A 22,593-nucleotide genomic window follows, 5' to 3' on the forward strand; every position below is an offset into this window, starting at 1 on the left:
GATGTGGCTATGAAACTAAAATGAAAGGATGAACATAGATAAAACCTAGAGACTATCCAGACATTTTCTTTAAGGTAGGGGGAAAGGAAAGGAGAAGGAGACTGACAGCTTCAAAAATTAGGTAAGGTGCTAAGAAGTCTGCCTTACATGCATTATTTCTGAGAACCAGACATTACCACCCTAGGAGAGCATCACAAGTGGCTTGGAGAAGCCCCAGGCCTCTTTGTTTGTAGGACTTCACCAGTGCAAGGTGGATACTGGAGTCTTTTGATGCATTTTTTACCCCTTCTGTATTGGAACCAACACTCACTGCAAACTCACAATAAATAATGTAATTAACATGAAAAAGATCAGTATCACAAATCTTCGTTAGGATAGAAAACTTTGCTGTGGTATGTAATGCATAGATGTATACCTGCGGTTCACTGTGTTCCTAGAATATCGTATTTTTTCAGGAAAAAAAATTGGCTAGCATGTAGATGCATTTATACATCTTCATTCAATTTATTTTAAATGTGGCCTTTTTTATCCTCAGAATTGTGCCCACTGGAAAGTGACTTCTGTCAGCATTACTTAAATATCTCACTGTCAGCCCCAGACCACTGTTAGTGTTCATCCCTTCTCTGCTACAGATACCACACTGCACAATGGACACTTAAGACATGTAAGACACTGTATAGTCAGGATAATTTCTGAATACAATAAAAGTTACAAATTCCACCAGAGCAGTGCTTGTCTTTTTGCCTGTAACACATGATTGCTCTTCATACATTTTGTGGTGGGAGGGGCTTGAGGAGGTTGGTTTGTTTTTTGGTTTTATTTTTTTATATATATTTTTGGGACAGACCAGAGAAATGCAAAGACATCTAAACTGGGGCTCTGAGTACTTTTGTGGGCTTAGACATAATTTAGACATAAACTTAGAGTGGCCATACACATAATTTAAAATACATTGGTCAGGATAGCACATGCTACCTGTTGCTGTCTAGAAGATTTGCAAGCATGGTGCACACATTACAGAATGCTGTCTCTGCACTGATTATGTATAATGATAACACAGTGACACTCAAATTACACGGTATTCTGGCTCTTGCCTTCTATTCTGCCCTTTCCTACAAGCAGCCTAGAAGGACGTTCATAAGCATTTGTAAACCACCTATTGGTGCAAACATTAATAAGAGGATCACTTAGGAGCAGTTACTTACACTTTGTTTAATCTCTAATGGATTTTTCTAAATATTTATGGTAAAAGAGTTGCCAGACCAAATGTTGGAAATTACTGGCAACTTACCAGCAGCCAAGAAGGAAAGGGAAGAGAACAGAAGGGAAGAGAAAAGAAAAGAGAAAAGAGGAAAGAGAAAAGAAAAGAGAAAAGAGGAAAGAGAGAAAAGAGGAAAGAGAAAAGAGGAAGGGAGGGGAAGGGAAGGGAAGGGAAGGGAAGGGAAGGGAAGGGAAGGGAAGGGAAGGGAAGGGAAGGGAAGGGAAGGGAAGGGAAGGGAAGGGAAGGGAAGGGAAGGGAAGGGAAGGGAAGGGAAGGGAAGGGAAGGGAAGGGAAGGGAAGGGAAGGGAAGGGAAGGGAAGGGAAGGGAAGGGAAGGGAAGGGGAGAAGAGGAACTCACTTGTTGCATTATTCTGTAGGGTTTTAGTAAGTCAGGGTCTACATTCTGTAACTTGGTGGCACTGAGTCTGGATGGTCCAGAGAAGTGTGCATGCACTGGCCTTGAGTTGTGCTTCAGCCATGTAAATCTGCCTCTATTCTTGCTTATCTTGAGGGAACTGACTGTTTGCTTTGCAGACCTTGAAGTAAATAAACTGTCTGAAAGGCCAGTGGCTGCTGCAAGAGGTGGTAGAGCTCCAGGCTATTTGGGGGTGTCAGTGTAGGGCCCAGTGCTGTTTGCTGTTGGTTGCATTGTGCCCTGCACTTGGCCAATGTCTTGGCTGTTAGATCTGGAGCCTGAGTATTCCACTGTTGTTGTGGCTCCCAGGCACAGCCTGATTGCAGGCATACAGTCTATAAAAAGAAAAAAGAAAAAATCTAAGCCTGTGAGGCTGGAAGAAAGCCTTTGGTGGCCTTCATCTCCACATTCTCTGAAGTTGCCTTGGCTCTGATGTGCAAGATGTGTGTGAAGGAGGTGTGGAGGAGGAACAAGAGGATGGGCAGCAGTGGGAGCCTGTGACTCCTGGAAGGAACCCGTGTGCCAGCAGCAGCTGTCTGGCAGATCACCCACCAGGCTGTCCAGCTGTGCCCAACAAGTGGGGCCCCAGGCAGGCAGGAGGAGGGGATGGCAGTTGCATCGCTGCTTTACAGCTGGCAGAAGTGCCGGCACATGGGAGGGGGACCTGAGACAGGAGGCACTTGTGTGGCTCGCTATCTCCCACTGTGACACAGCAGGTCTGTACTGACACAAAGAGGCTTCAAGGATTGTTGTCTCGCTTTGGAAAAATTTCCATTGATTTGAAAATGAGAGCTTTGCCTGAATAAGGATCTGTGGATTTATCCAGATATAGAAGTTTTCTGCAGTATTTGCTATTGTAAGGACCTATCCTAATTTTGAGACGTGTGTGTGTGTGCATGTGTGTCTGTGAATGTGTATGTGTATGAATGTGTGTGAGAGGGAGAGAAATCTCACTGCCTGAAACTGTTCTGCCAAGATAAACTTTGGAGCATTTTACAAATTAAGTCTGCTCTATGTGTTTATTTTTCTTTTGGAGATTCTAAAAGGAGACTGTTCAACTCATCTTATTAGGGGCAGCATATTTTTTTAAAGAGAAAAATAAGTTCCTACTCTGCACTGGAAAGTATTTGCTATTTTCAGCTAAAAGTATTCTTTCCTTCTGACCTGGTATATTAGATAAGATTTATATTTCTGACATGACATTAGGTAGTTAAGATTTATTCTTCTATATTAACTTTAGTGAGCTTGCAAGCTATTCATTTACAGCATAGGGAATATATTTATGGCAGAAGCAAAGAAAGTTCACTACAAAGTAGTAAAATATGTTATTAGGAGTGTCCCATAGACTGATGAAAATTGTGAGTACCCTTGCAGCTGGCTCCCTTCTGGCTCTTTTTTCCTTCTTTGTTATTTCAACTTTAAAACTTGAATTTGAAGTCAGTTTCGATGGTGAATAACTTATAAGAGTCCAGCTGATTCCAATATATTCTCATATATATACATACATATATGCTGTGATTGAGAGGTGCAGGAAAGGGGATAACAAGTGACTTGAATTCTCTCCGTGTTCTGCTGGCAATGACCCAGGCATAAGTAACATTGGACCTTACTCTCCTGCCAGTATAAATCAGGAGGAACTCCACAGAGGTATAAAGCTGGTGTGTGAGTGAGAGCTGAATCAGATCTAGAGCTTTCCTATATCCAAAGGTGTGGGTCCAGGCAATCCATTAATGTCCAATTGACTTAAAGAGAGGAACCACAGACTATGATGGAAACCTGGAAGCACTTCAAGACTCTATAGACAGAAAGTTGGAAAGTTAAAGGCCTTCTATTGAAATCAGTGACAAAACTTCCCATTAACTTAAATAGGAACAGAATCAGGCCCTAGAAATGGCTGAAAGCCAAAGAACTGGATGGCTTAAGAAATAGGTAATAGGAGCTGATGATTTTTACCAATAAATCAACAACGCAAACCTGGCCATGCTCAGTTTAGACTCAAAATTGCTTTCATCTGATGTTGATTTGAAACTGTATGCATTGTAAAACCTTCAAGAAGAACTGGCAGTCATGATCGCTGTCTCAGCAAGAGGCCAACGGCTGGATGGAGTGTGGTATCCCCTCTGTCCCCACGTCATCGGAGGGAGTCCATCTTAAAGAGGAGCAAGAAGCACTGGCCTGACTATAGGCAGAGCAGTCCTTGGGCTCCATTGCTAACTAGAGGTTTTCTATTTCAGAAACTGTCAGACTAACCCTATGAATCCACTTACACTGAATATATTGGGGGAGGGGGTTATAGCTCCACAGCCAGCCAAGAGGAGTAGATATTTCCATTTGTAGACATTATTCAACTGCTGTCACAGGAGAGAACAGAGATATGCAGAGCTTTCAGGAATTAAATGTGTCAGAGAAAGGGCTTGGCATAAGGAAACTTAGGGCTATCAGGCATTACAGAAGCTGGGAATTGCTTAGAGTGCAGCAAGCAGTGCTGTGTGTTACAGTTTGGCTGATGGACTCCGCTGCCCGTCTCTTCTGCAATGCTGCGTCACTCTGCAGCTGAGGAGGATGATTGTGTAAGTTGTACTAAATTGAGGCCAGTTGCCCTGCCACCCATCGTGGCACTCCCTGACAAAGTTGTGATGCAATGCAAAGCATTATGCAGGGGACAAACTGAACTTTTCCTGCTGGTCCCTGAAGGGTCCTGAGCTGCTGCTTGCAAAGCAGTAGACAAACTTGGTGAATATTTTGGTATCTGTGCTTGGTCAAACAGCCATAGCCATGTTTCATGGCAACGGAACCATTCAAAATAGTTCACCTCCCTTCATATTCTTGTAATTGATAGAACTCAGGACTATGTACTCTATTACAGTATGCAAACCTTTCCAGCTCCTTCCTTACTTCTACCAGACCACGTCTGATAAAGGCTCCAAGGGTTCACATCTTTTTGTATATGCAAAGATCCTTAGCTTATTTTCACAATGTATCTTTGTAAATCAAAAAATCTGTTCAGTGCTTCTTTTCTCTCACCAAGAAATCCACTGCTATCATCAAGTCATCACACCACAGCACAAGGGCACCCATACAGTTTCCACCATTTCTCCTCAAAACCCTGGGCTCAGAACCATAAGTTGCAATAACTTCTGGCTTGGCAACAAAAGGGAAAAGTATGCTGAGAAGAAAACTTGCTTATAGGCACAAGTAGAGGACTGAGGGAGAGAGAACACTAAGGGAGTGTTTCTTTGGGATGAGACTAAGGAAGAATAGGAATTGATAGGATGATGAGGAAAAAACTGAAAAAAAAAAATCATTCGGCAAAGGGTACATTATCATATACCATATGTAATCCTGTCACGTGTGAATTCTGGTCTGTCGTCTCTGGTTCATCACATTACCTGAGAGTTCTTGTTTCCAGTGGGCTTGCGTTGGATCCAGGCATGTTATGGATAGTGAGGAGGACATGGACCATGCCTGTATTAAATCAGGCAGGCTAACAGAGCTGATCTAGAGTTCCTCTATCACTTGCCACTTCAGAAAATGCAGTATTTTGGTTCTATCCCTGTGCTTACTTATTTAGCTAGTCTGTTTTGATGTGTGTTCTCACTCTGCAAATTACTTCAGTCGCTACTTTGAGAAAGTGCCTGAGTTCAATACCTGTAGGAAGAGCGGGGAAGAGGGAAGCATAACTGAGCAGATGGCAAAGTAGTGGAAAGCTCATGAATATGCAGTGCTGGGCAGGGTGAGTAAGTACAGGATGGGGAAAGCAGTAAAAGTATCCCTCCCACACTTTAAAGTGGAAAACTGCAGCTGTTCTCTGACAAAGATGGTAGAATACCCCCACACCCTTTACCAGCATCTTGCAAAGAGAAGCGAAGATTGCATTGCTGCTTCTTTTCTTGGTGAGTGAGAACAAAAATCCCCCACCAACTATCGTGTTTTTTTAATAGCCTGTGTAAACATTTAGGCTGGATTCTGAGCACATGCAAATTTTATGCTGGCAGAGCTCCGTGAGTTACTTGCTTCCTGACACGAGTTGTAACTAGAAGCAGAATCAATCCCTTAACCTTTATGAGATGTTTATTCTGCCTAAACCAAGTCCCATTAAAAACAACGCACAGGCTCTAATTGAAAACCTCGTGTTAGTCTGCCATGTTCATTGTGACCATGACATGTCTGCTGATAGAAGAGAGGAATATTCATTCTCCTTGCTGTTCCTTCATGTGCAGATGCAGGTACACCCCCCCCACACCCCATATGCATGGACATTCCCCAGGGAATGTCGGCAGTGCTGCTGGGCTGTCACAAGCGCAAGGAAAGTAGATTCTTCTTTGCTAGCACCACCAATTTCCCCTGTCCAGAGCTCAGCCTAAGGAACATTATACTCTTCCTCAGTGGCTGAATAAAATTTCCAGCCTACTGATACACATCATATGAAAAGCCAGAAAGGTTTCACCCGTACACAACCAAAAAGGGAAGGGTCCATATAACTTTCTGGTGTAGTTTTAAGCATGCTAAGCTCAACAGAAAGAGCAGAGGGCCCCCTACCAAGCTTTCCATGCAAATTTTTATTTTTAATTTATGTTTAACCTGTATAAAACTAATAAATCTTTTTTTTCTGTGACCAAACAGACCATAAGAACAGTGGGAGAAGAGATGGAGTTTTCAGACAAACCAAAGGGCTTTGTGTGGCTTGAAACAAAACTTGTTCTCTGGAGTTATCAGTATCCTTTTTACCTATATTTTAAGACAACTTCAAAGTGAAAATACTTTAAGAACATATCAAAGACCTTTAATTCTTGCTTCTGTCTATATTTTGTATGTATGTATGTGAATATATATACACAAATACAGATACGATTGAGTAGGGGAGAAGGGAGAGATTACAATGTATGAGCATTTATATTATTTTTACTTATTATTTATAGTGTTGTTATTTATATGTTTATGTTTTATAAAATATTGTATTTTCCATCAAAATTATGAATTTTTTCAATACTTTGTGAACAGTTTTAAACACCACCCTGCACTTTTTTGTAGGTTCACCATTTTCTGACACCTTTGTCAAGTGTTATATATTCTGATGGTCAAAAAGATCTTTTTAGCAGATCATGGGCACAGACTGTGTAAAGGCGTTTTTCCAACTCTAGGGCTACAGCTGTAGGCTTAGGGGATTCCAGGAGGCAAAGTACATAACCCAGAGAAGGCTTATGTGGGAGTGTGGGAGTATGAGATGGAAGATCTTTCTTCTATATAAGTTCTCTTACATGCAGTACTGCAATTTCTGTGGCTGATCTCTTTTGGACAAGATGTGTCCAAGGTCTCTGCATACTTCCAGATGAAAAACACAGGCCATTTTTGAAGTACACAGCAGTAACCACAGTCAGCCATGGAACTGAACTGGAATGCTCAACCAGCAAGTTCCATAGATGAATAACTTATTTTTCAACAAATTATGCAAGGCTTCAGAAAGGATTATGGATTGAATTCCGTAATGCTTGGTGGTCTTTTTGTGGTAGCTATGGTTAGAATCCTACTTTTTTGCATAATCAATGAAACATGAAAATGCAGGACAAGACTACTCCTTTGATTGATTTATTTTATCTGCACTTGGGTATGATTTATACTGAGGAAGAAACTAACTTCTCCGCTCACTGGGTAGCTAAGAAATGATGCGATTTCAGGAAGAGGTGAATAACAGCCTGTCCTCATCTCGAAAAGGTACAGTTTAGTTTCCTCCGTGGCCGGCCAGATCTTGGCAAATAGGAATAAGACCCCCTATGCCAGTAGATTCCCTTCCAGCGCTTCTAACCTCCATAAAGCTTAGGAAGACTTGCATTCATCAGAATGTCCAGCCACAATACGTAGGCAAATTGTAAGAGAAAGCCTATTTGAAAACACCTCCGTAATTTTCACATCCATGGAGTGATCAAAGCCACTTTGACCTCGAAGAGACCACACAACCATAACATATGTCACCACTTGTCACATTATATCCTGAAAAATACTGAACACAGTTAGTAATGGAGCAGCTTACTTGTTCTAAGTCATACATTTGGAAGAAGCTGGTGGTTTAAAGCATGATTAGTATCTCAGTGAATTACTCAGGTGAAAGAACATGGTACTCAGTCATGGAAGAGAATAAGCACTCTCAAATTATACTGGATTTGTAGGTTGTTAGCAGAAATAAATAGTGCCGACAGAGAAAAAGAAATATTTTTGTCCACAACTTGTCCAGGGGAACTTGTTTTAATATTTAACTGTTCCTCAAAATGACCTTGGTCTTTTCTTGGGAAACAACACACAACCTAAGCAGCAACGTGGATGTCTTCTTGCTAACATTCACTCACAACTGAATGCTACTGATAAATTCTTCCACCACTCAAACTTCCCTTCAATGGGTAGCTTACATAGCACTTTTATTTCATTCCTAAAGCCAGGGCCTTAGGCTTAACAATGCTTGCCCAGGACATAGCACAAGTTACATATTCTACACTCCCACACAGAATTGTACTTTCACTTTTAATACGCCTTCAGCTTGAAACTTGTTAATTGCTCAACTCTTCGTAAAACATAAACACAAAAGACAAATGTGACTTCTTTTTGGACAGCAAAAAGAAGCTGAGGTTTTTTGCAAAACACCAAATTGTGTCATTTATTTACCTTTCCTGACTACAAGATCTTGTCTATTAGATTTTATGACACCTGTGGCCATCATGCCCAGCACAAGCAGATCTCATCATAGTTGATTATTTTCAGTTCTATGTTATACTAAAACATTCTGGAATCTTCATCCATCTCTGTGTATTTGCTAAATACATGCACTTAACGTGTCCTGACTCCCATGTTAAATAAATATCCTTTGGTCCCATTTGGTTCTATTTTGGAGGGGTAATTCTTCACTCGGCAGTGTAACATAAAGTAAAATAAAGCCAGCAACTCCTTGTTCAGTGGCATAGAAAAAAGTGAATTATGAACATTCTAGGAAAAGGAAACAAGGTTATGAAACACTTGCCGACACTGATGTTTGTAATCTTTATGAATAAGCAATGCAATAATGCTGGGCAAGTGTGCGTGGGAGGCATGCTCTGAAGAAACTGGCTGTTTTCCTCTCCCTGACCAGTTGAGCTGTTATGATAAAAAATGTTGTTACTAAAGAAACCTGTAATAAATCCTGTTGGGAGTATTGCATGTGCTGATAACATACATCAGCTTTGTAAACATATTAAAATGTCAGGGTTTAGTAGCTCTGGTTCATGTGGATGTTTGCAAATGTTAGTTGAGAAATGCAATGGAAATCTTGTTCCACCAGCTGGTTGCTTCCACATTCCTGTTCACATGAGAGCCTTTTCTTCCTTCCCCTTGAAAAAGAACCTCGCTTTGTAGAGGAGATGAGGAAAAAGAGCTCAAGCCCTACCTCTGCTGTAACTTCCCATGAAAACACTCTCACCAGAGAAGCTGTGCACCTGGTGAGCTATTTGGAGAGAAGTGTGGTGGATGAGCTGGTGCTTAATACAGAACTTAGGCTATTCTGAACATCCCTGCTTTGTGTAGCGATGCCCTCCATTGACGCCTCCATCAAAGTACAGTTGGGAGCCCTGAACAAGACATTTGAGTTGCCTTTCAGTACGTGGGAAGAGCTGGCTGCCTCCAAAAGGGACTGACAAAACCCAGCACGCTGAACAGGGGATTCTCAGCCTAGTCAGAGGGAAATGCTGGGGTCAGAAACTGTCTCAAATCCTGGCTGACTAGGGGTTTAGATGCCCTGGCACTGCTACGCAGCCCTGCAAGTCAATATGTTCTTTAGCAAAAGAAGGAAGACCTCTTTTGCTTTGAAACACACCAAGAAGGGTGCAGCAGCCTTGCTGCCTTTGATGTATCCAAAACCTTAGCAGCTAAAATATTCAGCCAGGAGTTGAAAATCTAAGTTAAATTAATTCTTCTATCCAGCATGACTCTAGCCTGCATTAATCTGCTCTAATAAACTGATTTTTTATCACCTGGATTTGCATGTAATCTCAGGTCATTTGCTTGCACTCAGTTAGCAGAGAACAGGAAAAGGCTCGGGGGGCCTGGGTATGGGAGCAGGGATGCATGTGGCTGTATTCCAGCGTCAGCAAGCAATGGCCTGCAGAGCCCTGTGCTCCTTGTGGAAGAACTTTGTATTGTTATTTTTATTATTTGTTATGATGTATTTATGGCCTTTTTTTGCCCAGAGTTTCTTTAAGAGAAAATCTCAGTCTTTGTGGAAAGGACCTGAGTTCAGAAGCCTCCCATGCCAGGTGGATGCTCAATGTCAGTAAACTGAAGTCTCATGTTAGAAACGACAAAACATCTGAGAAATGCTCATGCATCAAGATTGAGGTGGAAATTAAGCAGGACTTTGAAGGTGAGGGACTCGTGTTTAAATCCTGCCCCAGACACACCTTGGGCACCTAAGTCCTGTTCTTGGATCTGAGCCTTGCTGTGTCTGCACTAGCACTTTACAGGAAGCCACAGGAATCACACGTCGTTGCTATTCCAACACCCATCAATGAGCTCCTGTTTTATTTTACAGTGCCCCAAAATCTGCTTTACCCTGCAGGAAATATCAAACATCTGAAATCCCATCTAGGACCTTTCAAGTTTAAACATGAAACGTGTCAGGATATAAAATTGACACACAATAAGAAGCTTGAAAGAATAAAGTTTATAACAGCGCTACCAGAACTTGGTGTAGACCTGTGATTCAGGACTTTACTTTCATTTAAAAGTATCACTATATGCATTCCTTTATGTTCTTCCTCCTAATTACTGTGTTGTGTGGAGCCAAAGTATCGGTGCAAGGCTGGGGTGCTGCTTGGAGCAGGCAGAACCTCGGTGCTGTTGCTGCAGCCAAAGGGGAGATTCCCCTTCATGGCTTTCCCAATTCAGCTCTGGTCTCAATAGCTGAGTTCTTGCCTAGCAGCACTGGAGGGAAATAAGTTTGGTGGCTCTGCTATTTTTAATTACACGAATAAATAACACTAACATTTTAAAATGCATGGTCTATAGCTCATGGTCTAGAAATTGATGATAGAAGAAAAAAAAATGTTTATTATTCAGCTACTGTATAACTGTAGTACAATCGTTCCTTCTTTTTAAGTAGTGTTGCTCATCGCAATGTCCACTGCTAACAACAGAAATAGGGTTAAAGTAATCATTAATAAAATCTGTTGGATTTTATTATGACAAGGAGTCTAATAACTAAGCGTTCTGCCATTGCCAGAGACTCAGTTATTCAATTATTTATAAGAAAGTTATAGCTGGGTTTTTGTTTGGTTGGTTGGGGGTTTTTTTTGAGAGGCATAACACGTTTTGCATGAATAAATATTCTCTGAATATTTTTATCTGTGGCATTGTTTGTGGTAATAGCAGACAGACTTCTGTATAAAAACGTACATGGTTTCAGCTGCCTTTTGTTATCCGATAAGATTGGTTTTTCTGAATTATTTTGGTAAAAAATTAGCAAAGTGATTTTGAGTAGTTCAGACTCCAAAATTAGAAATGAGACAAAAATATTTTTTTTATTAACTTTTATATCTCCTCCACCAGGCTTTTGCAACTTGTAATTTAATTTCAAGAGCAAAAAGGACAATTTACTGTAGGGGGAAAAAGTTCTTAAAGAACCTCCATAGTTTTAACGGATAGGTGTTCTTAGTAGTCACTGTCTATAAAAGTTTGGATATGAAAATCATGGACAGCTTATTAATGTGAGCAATAAACAGCAGTGGTCAAGCCAGCACTCTAGCTTTATTAACCAGAAAGCAAAATGAGCACGCTAAGCAAGAGGTAACGAGTAAGTCTGAATTTAAGTCCTAGCTCAGATTTTATCAGGCATAACTTCCATTATCTTCAACGAAAAATTTACAGCAAGAAGCAGAAGACTGGGGATTTGCAAAGGCTTAATACACTAACAACAAAGATTAAAAGAAGAAATTAATCTCAGAGTTAACTTCACTGACTTCAGTCAGCTCAATAGGTGCAAGTAGCAAAATAGCTGTTCTTTTCATACGCTTAAGAAAGCAGTTGCCTCCCAAGCAGGCTATATATCATAGTTTTGAAAGGTACACGGCATTGTTTTATCCTATATAGGGGTTGTACATGTTTGGATCATGCAATTTTGCAAGTACGCTAGCATAGGAATTCTTCCAAACTCAAAATATTTCCTGAGGTCCCACAGAAAAACAGCCCTTTCCAACTCCAGTGAAGTCCATGGGACTTTCTCCACTGAAAGCAGGTTCAAGCTCTCAAACCATCTCATTAATAATAGCATTTATTCTGCCTGCAAAAAGAAATAGGACTTTTTCTATATTTGCTGATATACCATCCTACATCAATGTATTTGAGAAGTTGTGGTAATATATGTATTTACCATTTAACGTTAATTTTATGGAGTGTAAAAAATGTCTTCAGCAACTGAAAGAAACAAAATTTGAAATTACCACCCTTCCAGATGTCAGATATGAAATAGGAACTGGTCTGTAACGTCCTGTAGTCTCTTGGGGTAATAACACATATCATTCCACATGCAGCTGGTATGCTTCAAGCACAGATGTACACACACACAGTCATTAAAAAAACAACGCAACGCTATCAGGCTATCCCTGTAATACTTCTAATGTTTTCAGCAATTGGTAGTGATTTTCTAATATTTAATTATTTAAGATATTGCTACAACTGCTTGCAGTTCATGAAAATACAATGAAACGGTTCTTCCTCTGCTTTTGTTTCTAATGACTGCAATAGGGATTTTACAGTCTATTTTGAAATAAATAGGATCTCATCCAAAAAAGAGAAATATAGTTTCATTGCAGAAAAGATGCACTTGTCACCAGCAAAGCATTTAAGCTGTTAATACTAATATGAAAATATCACAGAAAAAAAAATTATCAGTGGAATACAGATACTTTGAAAGAGAACTAACACTGAATAATTTAATCCCACCCAAGGCCAGATTCAGCTTACTTGACGTCTGCTTGCTTGGTGAGCTTCTGCTTTAAATTATTGCACTCAGATATTAAACTATTTATTTTTTAAAAGCATGGTAACAGCACCTATATCTTAATATAGAATATGTAGCATTACCACCTGTGCCATGCCAACCCTGAACATACATGTAGATCAGTAATATGCATATTGATGGTGAACTACTAAAAAAAATGCTTCCAAAATGCAGTGTTATTTTAACTAATAATGTAATTCCTCTTTTCTTGTTGATGTTTTACCTCCGTGTGAATCACGCCACCCATGAAGGTATAAAAAACCTGAAGACATAGTTTTACCGATTTGTGTTTTGTCAGTTCTTTCCTGTTTCGTTTTATTTTATATAGCTATGTTTTCAAATGGACTGTTACGCATCTACTTAATTTTGTGTTTGTATGTAGTTGTATGCAAACCAAGCTCAGGCAGAGCATTTGCTGAGCAGAGCCCTCCACCCATGGCCATGACCAGAAGCAGATGCTGGAAGACCTGCTGTCCCACATGAGTAGAGGAACTGACGGAGCAGCAACCAAAAGAACAAACGCCAGGTATTGTGAGTGTGCCCTTACAGTGAAAGGCAGGAGGCAATTGCCAATATCAGATGCTGATAGACTACCAGTAATATACGCTATGGAAGCTCTACATACAAATTGCAGTTCCATTAAGTCCTACCGATAGTTTTACTTGCAGATGTAGTTGTGGTACATGCACAGAATTTTCTATCACTTTGCTTATCCTAGTGATTTCCAGATTTAGTCTGTGGCTCACTGGTAGTCCGCAGGGTCATGGCAAATGATCTGCCGGTCATTCACAGACCCATAGCAAATAATGCTTCATTTCTGTCCGTTAAAAGGTCAATGAGAAATGTGTATAACTGTCAGTACTATGTTTCGAGGGTTGGTGGTGGCCTGCAGAGCCAAAATATTTTGGAACTATTGACTTAATCGTACTTTTTTTCTAAGCAAGCCGTAATCCCTGGCAGATACATAGATTTTCTTATTTATTGTATGCTAGTCTATACTTGGGCTGCATATTAAACTCTCTTGTAGGACCCAAACAAGCCACTTAATTAGTTAATCTTAATTGTTCTTATCAGAATAAAATAAGCAAATCTCTTTGTTAATTATATGTTTGCTTTTGAACTTTTATTGATCTTGTGCTATGTCTAATTCTGGACTCGATCCCCTGTCTTCACTCCATTGATTACTTCAGAGGAGTTTTGCTTCTGCACAGCCAGCTACGCATTTGCTGCTGATCGTGAGACAGAAATTTAGGATGCTTAAACTGGAAACTTCAGTAGGCGTTTGGGGAGTGAAAGGACTGCAGCCCAGACTTTTCTCCTAGTAGAGATTACTTTGGCAACAGATACAAAATAAGTAATGCTTCAGGACCAGGTCCTTCTGATGGGGTAAATTAACAAAGAAACTTCAGTTCATATGGACTGAGAGTCCGGCCCAGCATATTCTGAATTAGTCGGTTCAGGCTTCGTTATTCCTTTGTCTTAAAATGTGGGAGTCTAAGATATAATACATAGAACATGGGACTCTGATAATAAACAAAATGAAGTGATGGGGGCTCTCTAACTGCTTGACGGCAAGTGGTTTGTGCTGTATTTAAAAATACATAGGTTAAATGGAAATTCAAAAACACTTCCCTAGCAATGGGTTTAGGATTTAAAGGAGACTATCTGGGCAAAAGAAACAGAAATCCAGAGAAAGTCTTCCATGTAGGAGATGAATTTGACAGGTGCCTTCTTTATCTACACACTGTCATTTTTTTTTCAAGTTCCAGTATTCACTGATAGTGATTCATAGATTTTTTAAAGCCAAAATAATCAGTGTAAGTGGTGACCATAACTTCTTCTATAATAACTTTCATAAACACACTATCATTTTTGCTTCACACCAAATAACCACTAGTTACACCAAAGCATGTTTTACAACCAGCCCGATTTGAAGACCTCAGCCAGAGGACCATGTCCAGGTGAAGTGTTCTGATGGTTGTTTGTCTTCACCGCCAAAATAATGTGCCAGATTTCCTTCCACTCTGACTTTCTAGCTGTAGATTTTTCAGCCACTTGTCCTGCTGTAAATTTAACTTAACTCTTGCATTTTAACCAGAAAACCTTGAGCAAGTGCTCAGTACCTCTTCCACGTTGTACCGACCGTCTGATTAGCCGCAGCCAACACTTCCACCTCTGTTTCCCGAAAATTACGCCACTGAACAGGGCGCCTAAGGAAGACTGAAGTGGGACGGCGCCCGCAGGAGGAGCCCACCGCACCGGGCGCAGCAGCCACGACGCCGGGGCACCGCGGCTGCCCTGCGCCCAGCACCGAGGCGGGCCGTGGGCAGCAGGGAGGGCGGCCCCGGCCGGGGGCAGAGGCAGTGCCGTGCCGTGCCGTGCCGTGCCGTGCCGAGCACCTGCCGCCCGGGCTGCCCGCTGCGGCACAGGACAGCAGAGGTCGCCGCCGGCCCGGCTCTGGCCCGGCGCGGTGCGCACCAGGTGCCGGAGCACGGACGGGAGGAGGAGGGCCCGGTCTCCGACCCTCGCCCCACGGGAGGGTCCTCCCCTCCCCTCCCCTGCTGTGCCCCAGACCCGGGGCTGAACCCCCACACCGCGCCCGCCGGGGTGCTCTCATGGAGGTGGGTGGGTGGGGGGGTAGGGGGTGCAGCCGCAGCTTGTGGGCCAGCGGCTGCCAGGGGTTAAAGGAGTGGGTGGGAAGTGATGGAGGCTGCGGAGCCCTCCTTTGCCAAGAATAATAAATCGGATGCCCTGACATGTTTTACTTCGCCCTTAGCGCTCCCTCGCTGCGCGGCCGTGGGGATCGGAGGGCTGGAGCCCCCGTCTCTCTCATCCTTGGCACCGCTTTAGGGGCACGTTAGGTGAATCAAACCTTGTGTGCGGGAGGCAAACCGTACAAAGGAGGCTTTCAAGGGCTAGCCATGCCAAGCAGGGGAAGGGAGCAAGGGCTGAGCAAAAAAATTTAAAATAATAGTAACGTCCCGTCCCCTCCCTGAGGAAGTAACTCAGTTACTTCTTGCTGATTAAATGCAGGCTGCCGTCTTTTATGACATTTCCTCGGTATCTGCAGCTGTCAGGGAAGGAGGACAGGCATGAGCAGCCCCTCCGCGGTAGGTGCGCAGAAGATGCCTCACTCCCCAGGAACGGCGACGGGCCCGATGCAGGCGGGGTGGCGGGGCCGGACCGGGGGCACACGTCCCGGTGCCCCCCGCTGATGCATCCCGCCGCCGTCGGCGGCCCCTTGCGGCGCCCCGCGGGGCTCTGACCGGCGGTCCTGCCGGGCGGGTCACCGCGGACCCGGGTCCTCGGAGCTGCCCGACTGTGCCGGCCACGCCGGAGCCGGAGCCCGAGCCCGCCCGCCCGCCCGCCGCTGCGCCCCGCGCCTGGACAGCGCCTTCCCGAGGGACCATCGCTTCTGCTTCGCTTTTCCTCCTGCCCCGGTACCGGGGGGTCTCCCCGCCTCTCACCTCCCGCATCGCCTCCTCCAGACGGCAGCGCTCACGAAGCTGCTGCCAGCACCCCCGGGTACAGCCTCTCGGCCCTCCCGGCTCCCTCCTGCCGCCGCCCCGGGCCCAGGCGGCGTTGGCCAGGGGCTGGCTAAGTCGGAAGGGACGAACTCCCCTCATCCCATGACTTTAAAAAAAACCCAACAAATAAACCAAACCTAAAACAAAATCCCAAACATAAAAAAACGGGGGCCACAGCCTCAAGGCAGTGCCGCTGGATGACCCAGTGGCTTCCGGACGGTGCCACCGAGGTGACCAGTGGCGAGTGGCGGCTGGAAGCCAGCGGGCCGGACAGCGCCGCGACACGCCAGCTCCCCACTTGGCACCGCCGGGCTCCAGGCTTCACCTACAGCGCTATCTGTGCTGCTGCTTCTTGGGGTGGGGGCTTCTTGACCGGGGTGGAGAAAGGCGCTTAAAGCGTCGCGGCAAAAAGTTACCTGTCGTGTCATCGCGCTTTCCCTTTGGGAAGTGGAAAGAGCTAAGAAAGGACGTTCCCCTTTACCAGACATTAAAATACAAAGGAGCAGACGCAGGTCTTCCCGGAGCCAGCTCTGCTCATCCCGGTGAGGTGAGAAAGAAGAGCAGAAAGAGAGAAAAAAATCGCCTTCATCCCTCCAGCTCAATGAAACCGCCTGCAAACCCGGCCGGCCGCGGGCGGGGGGCTGGCTCCCTCGCGCACCCGCCCGGGCACCAGGGCACGAGCACCCCCCGGACAGGTGAACAGCGCGCGGCAGGGAGGACAAGTTATCAAAGTATAAATCTCTTCGCACTTACTTCTTCCCTGTCGCCGTACCCTGGAGGCGTGCTGGCTGCCGATGTATTCCATAAAGTTCAAAGTGATAAAAAACCAAGAAATCAGTCGCAATTGCATAGTAACCCTTTGAGAGTTCGACTTCCCTTTTTCCTTCTTTTTTTCTTTCCTTTAAAAAAAAAATAAACCGGGGTGGTAGGCGGCAAGGGATGAACACAGCAGCAGAAATACCTGCACTGAGATCCAAAGCTGGGCTTGGCCGGCTTGATGGCTTTTGCCTTTTTTTTTCCTTTTTTTTTCTTCCCTTTTTTTTTTTTTTCCTCCCTTCCCCTCCGCTTTTCCTATTGCACTTTCCAACTGTCCGCCCCGCTACCTGCCGCAAACCTCAGAGGGCAGTCAGCAGCGGAGAGGAGCCGAGCAGCCGCCGCCGGGGTCCATGCCGGGCCGGCGGCCGGCAGCATGTTGTGGGGGTGCCGGGGTGGTGCGGCTGTGCGCGCCCGTGTGTGCGCCGGGCGGGCGAGGTGCCGACAGGACGGATGGATGGATGGCGGTGGGAGAAGAGTGTGCGAGGGCGGGAGCGGCGGGGGGGCAGGAGGAGGACCCAGCCCCGCCGCCGCCGCTCCGGAGCAGCCGCGCTCTGCGCCGCGGGCACCGCCAGCCGCCGGGCGCAGGTGGGCCGGGCCCCCCCGGCTCTCCCGCCCGCCGAGCAGGAGCCCCCGGGCTTCATGCGGGAGCTGCTCCGGAGCGGGGCCCCGGGGGAGAGGCCCCGGGGCGGGGCGGGGCGGGAGGCGGCGAGCCCCAATGCCCCGGCACGGCGGGGGGAGGCTCCCCGCGCCCGGCCGGGGCCCCCTCGGGGCATCAGCGCCAGAGCATCCTCCAGCGGCGGGGCCGGGCGGGGGGCGCCGCTCCGCGCTGGCCCCGCGGCTGCGCTGCCCCCTGCGGCGCGGCGGGGCGGGCCCGCAGCCGGGGCCGGGGCCGTCGGCGGGGCTCTGCGGCCTCGCTAGCTGCCCCCGCCCGGAGGTCTGCGCTCGCCTCCCCTCCGCCGCCGGCCTTCCCGAGGCCCCCGCGGAGATGCCGCTGCCCCCCGCGCCCCGGTCCCTCGGCGGGGGGGACACCCCTCCACCCCACCCCCCCGGCACTGCCCGAGGGGAGGGGGCGATGTGCTCGGCCCCTGCGCCGCGGAGGGCGACACAGCGGCACCCCCGTTAGCCTGAATCTGCCCCTCACAACCCCGCTCCACATGGAGATGGGATGGTGGGAGCGGGGCGCAGGCCCCCAGCCTCTCCCTTTCTGGGGATGGGTTTTATCTGTTGTTGCTTCTCCCCCCGGGACAGGGATTTTCCGGGGCCGCTTCCCGGCGGGACGGGTCAGAGCAAAGCCGCGTGTCTTGTGTGGCGGGGGCCGTGCCCACGGCCGGATGGCAGCGGGGCAGGCAGGCGCCGGGCCGGGCCGGGCCGGGCCGCAGCGCCCGGGGGTGCCCGCAGCCGCCGCCCCGCCGGGACCCTCTCCGGAGCCGTGGCAGCTCGGGCGCAGCGCGGCTGCACCTCGGCGGGGCACGGCCGCCTGTTTGACAGAAGGGTATCGCCTTTCCTTTCTCCGGCAAACGTCTCTTTCTGGGGAGAAGGGGAGGGCTGGAAAGGGGAGGTGAGGCTGTAATGGGGAAAAACCCGGCAACTTCACTGAACCCTTCCTTGCTTCGCTTCTTATCTCAGCGGCTATCGCTGGGATGAGAGAAAGCCGGATAACACGGCGCTGATCGCATCAGGAACCTCAGCGGTGTGAGGAGCAGCCACTCTATTTGTAACTGTTTTCCTCAGTCTCTCCCCCCCGCTGCCCCTCTCGGAGCTGTTAAATATCTGTACCATAAAATGTGGGGGATTTAAAGGTCTGTGGGAGGCTCCCTTTGAAAAGGACTCTGGGGAAAGTCTTTCTAATCCAGGATACTTGAGCCGGATGGGGTGGAATTGCCAGAAAGGCATAAAATAAAAGTCATTCGGCAGACAAGCCGAGGGGCTACACTGACATGAAGAAAGCTCGTTCGCCTTGCTGTTCTGTTTTGTTTTGTTTTGTTGGAGTTTGAGACTTCTTGTGTGCTGGTGTGTGTGTGTAAATTTCTGAGCAAGCCAGGCGAGTGGCACAAATAAACAAGGCTGTGGGAAAAGGACGGGATACACATGTGAGCCAACCTGCAGCCAGCCCACTCGAGCAGGATTAGCACCAGTGGGCAGAGAAAGCATGTCAAAAAATAAACGCTCCGCGAGAAACATAAGGAAAACATTAAACAAACAGGGAGTGCACTCCCCCTCCTTGCCCCTGACAAAGCACGGCTGAGAAACTCCGCTCGCTGCCTCTCCAGCCCCTTCTCTTCCCTGTGTCCCTGCTACAGAGGGGATGTGTGGGGCAGATGTGTTGGGAGATGGTCCGGGGGACTGCGTAGGTAACCCCACAGCCTCAGCAAAACTGACGTGTGGGGTGTGTGCCAACCGAGGGCCAAGCAGAAGGGCAGGGTATGCTTCACCAGCTGCAGGCAGAGGAGGAGGGGGAGAGGTCGCTTATTTGCTGTGGAAGAGGGGCAGAGGCATAGGCTGGGAAGAAAATAAAAGCTTTGCCTTGACTCAAGATGCGATCTGGAAAGAGGCAGGGCAAGAAGATGTTGGAAAGGCAGGTTATCCCCCAAACCAGGTCTGCTGCAGGGGGGCGGGGGGAAACACCCAACAACAATAACAAACCGAACCCATAAACAGTTACTGCGCTTCTGCGGTATAAGGAGGAGGTTTGTATTGCTGAAATGTGTGGAAGGAGCTTGTTCCAGAGTGAAACTCTGGCATGCAATTCTCTGTTTATGTCGCTCATCCCGATGAGATATCAGTGGCAAAGTTCAGGCTGACATCAGCCCTCGGGAGACAGAGCCAGGGCTGGGCTGCGTGGGGCCGCACAGCTGCACGGGCCTGTGGCCGGTGGGCTGCCGGCACCGGGGATCGGGCGTGCAAAAAGCCTCCTCCCGCCAGGCCCGGGGACGTGAGGAGCCAGCAGCAGTGCATACGGTGAAGGAAGCTGGATGTAGTATTTCCTTGCAACTGAAACGAGTGAATCGGGAGCAGCTCCCAGGGCGGTTTTGTGCGCCTCTCTGTTTGGGGGTTTATGAAAAAGACGGGGGAGGGGGAGAAGGGCTGATGGTCCGTGTTGTTGCCAGAAAGTCACAGACATCTGAGCCCTCTGTTTTACTGAACTACATTAAAACCAGCAGCAGGAGAGTGTAAGATCAGCTATGTATTGTGTTTTCTTGTAAGGAAAATAATCCTTTAGTTAAAGAGGAAGAGTGTAAGGTGGTTTCACTATTGTAATTCCTGCCCAGCAGTTTCTCTGTGTAACTTCCCATAGCTAGGAAATGTTAATTTCATTTTATGAATAGTTAATACATTGTGGGGAGAAGAAGACAGCCTCAAGATGCCCAGATTATATCCAAAATAAGATAATAATATTCAATTAATAACTGATATTGTGCTTGCTTAAAATGGCACTCTACCCATAAAAACTAGCCATGTGAACAGGACAGCTGAATGCTTACCCTTTGTCATTCTTCTCTAGACTGGAAATAGTTTGTGTAACTGAACAAAAGGGTCACTAATTTGCCTTTTCAACTTGGGAAACACAGTAAAGAAATAAAGGCCTTGGATTGCTTCTGGTACATAACTTGAAAGTGAAGCATACCATGTCCAATACATATCCTTATTTTTCAGGTGTTGCTCAGGGCATAGATGGCATAGGTCAGACTTCATCACCAAGGAGGTACCGCGGCAGCATCCCCACAGACCTAGGTCAGCAACATTTGCTGAAGGGAGAAGGGTTTGAGGACAGGAGCAGGCATCCTGAGTAAAGGTTGCATGATCTGACACATCTACTATTTGTTAAATACCAACAGTGTTCTTGGCACTGCACAGGACCCCAGATCATGATAGTCTTTGCCCCAAATTTTCTTTTTCCTGTACAAACTGAGGCAATCACAGAGTGGGCAAGGTATGCAGAGAAGCCCAAATGTATAAGAAATTACCCAACCCCCCACCCCCCCACTCCCTATATATATGTAACTATGTGCGTGTGTCTGTGTTACTATTCTTTTCTGTATTTCCCAATCTGACAGTTGTTACATCTCTCTGTGTTTTCTAACATACCCCATTTGTTCTTCATAGTCATATTCAGTTTCGGAGGTTAATCTTCTGTAACATTATGAGCATTTTCAAAAGCTGTTAATATCACAGACAGAAGATTATAATTGCATAGTCTAAATAAACCAAAAGGAGTGAGTGGTGAGAAACGTTTTACTCACAGTAAGTTGAACCTATGAGAATATGTATACTTTTTAAAAAATGAACTGATTCATAAAGATCCAGTCCCAATATCTTTAATAATGTCTTTATGCTTCAGATACTTAAAATATGTAATGGCAGAACATTAACAAAATGTGCAATAGAGAACTATCCTACACTGGCAGCAAATAGACTAGATGACCTAATTGATTTTTCCCATCTCCGACTCATGCAATTCTCTCATTGTAATAAAATCTCAGTGTAATCAAAGTCTGCAGGATCAGGCCCTAAATTAGCATGTCAGTCTGGACTGTCCCTCAGCCTGGGCCAGGTCCAAAGCCTGCTGCTGTCAGCTTGACCCTTCATCAGTCCAAGAGAGGTTTGGATCTGGCCTATTTATTGTATGTAGGAAAAAAAGAAGTATATTTGTGGAAAAAAACATGTGGGCAAATTCTGCAGCACAAACCTTCCAGATGCAGTTCAGTTAAGAAAGTTGACCAGGAAGACCTCAAAATGAGAACTTTTTGGCACAGAGGAAATTCTAGCGGTTAATTCGAGGATGATCAAACTGCTAAGTCACTGTTTCCCTGTATTCATCTATCAGTTGGTTGTCTCTTGGACTTGTGATCAGATTGTAAAACCTTTGGGATGCAGACCAACTTTCTATTCTATGTTTGCAGATCCTGTGCCTAGGGCAACTGTATCTACATGAAAAAAAATCTCAGCATTGCCATGGAAGTATCTATGCTTTTTGGGTATAAATACTCAACCTAGAACAGAATTGATTAACATAAATGGTTTTGTAATGTATACAAAGTTGAAAAAAAATGCTTTTGGTCTAGATGAACTTTAACCACCCAAAGGCAATACCAGAATAACTGCACTGGTTTAAATTCACTCATCAGTTTTTTTCAAGTGTATTTCTGGGGTGACAGTCCGTAAGGTGCAACTGTAACTGGGTAAAGCTGGAGGATGTGAGTAATCAACAACAAAGGTTTCACAGGACTCTGACACATCCATTTGTCTAGGCATTGACTTTACTATGATTTAAGTATTTGAGAGGGTGATTCACAACTCCTAAGTTAGGAGCTGTTTTCTCACTTTGGCAGTGTTTCCTGTGAATTTCTTTGGTGGTAATGTCAGCCTAAGCAGATCCCACAGCTGCCCAAGCAGCTTGCTCATTCCCATTTCCTGGGCTGTGCTGGTCCAAGCATTAGCAGTCCTACACTGGATTAGGAAAAGTTTGGGCTGAAAAAATGAAATCCTGAAAAAAAGAAAAAGGAGGGTTTTTTTCCAGCAGATTCGGTTCCCTGATGTGGTTCACCATGAGGAAACGTGA

At 45.8% G+C, this 22,593-nt stretch overlaps 1 protein-coding gene across 3 annotated transcripts in view; it reads right to left on the reverse strand.

The window, feature by feature from the left end:
* RSPO3 (R-spondin 3) overlaps nucleotides 1-17,550 on the reverse strand; it is a 62,869-nt gene extending 45,319 nt beyond the window's left edge. For 2 of the 3 annotated variants that reach the window (XM_080390442.1, XM_080390441.1), the window contains exons 1-2: nucleotides 17,332-17,550; nucleotides 16,971-17,116 (exon numbers count right to left, since the gene is read on the reverse strand). In XM_080390442.1, the coding sequence (XP_080246568.1) occupies nucleotides 16,971-17,116; nucleotides 17,332-17,408 (223 nt within the window). In that variant the 5' untranslated portion in view covers nucleotides 17,409-17,550. Of the gene's footprint in view, nucleotides 1-16,970; nucleotides 17,117-17,320 lie in introns of all 3 variants that reach the window. The other variant, XM_080390443.1, reaches the window with a different exon arrangement.
* Nucleotides 17,551-22,593: the final 5,043 nt, after the last annotated feature.

The sequence above is a fragment of the Falco punctatus genome (genome assembly GCF_963210335.1).
Source record: "Falco punctatus genome assembly, chromosome: 5".
Lineage (NCBI taxonomy): Eukaryota > Metazoa > Chordata > Aves > Falconiformes > Falconidae > Falco > Falco punctatus.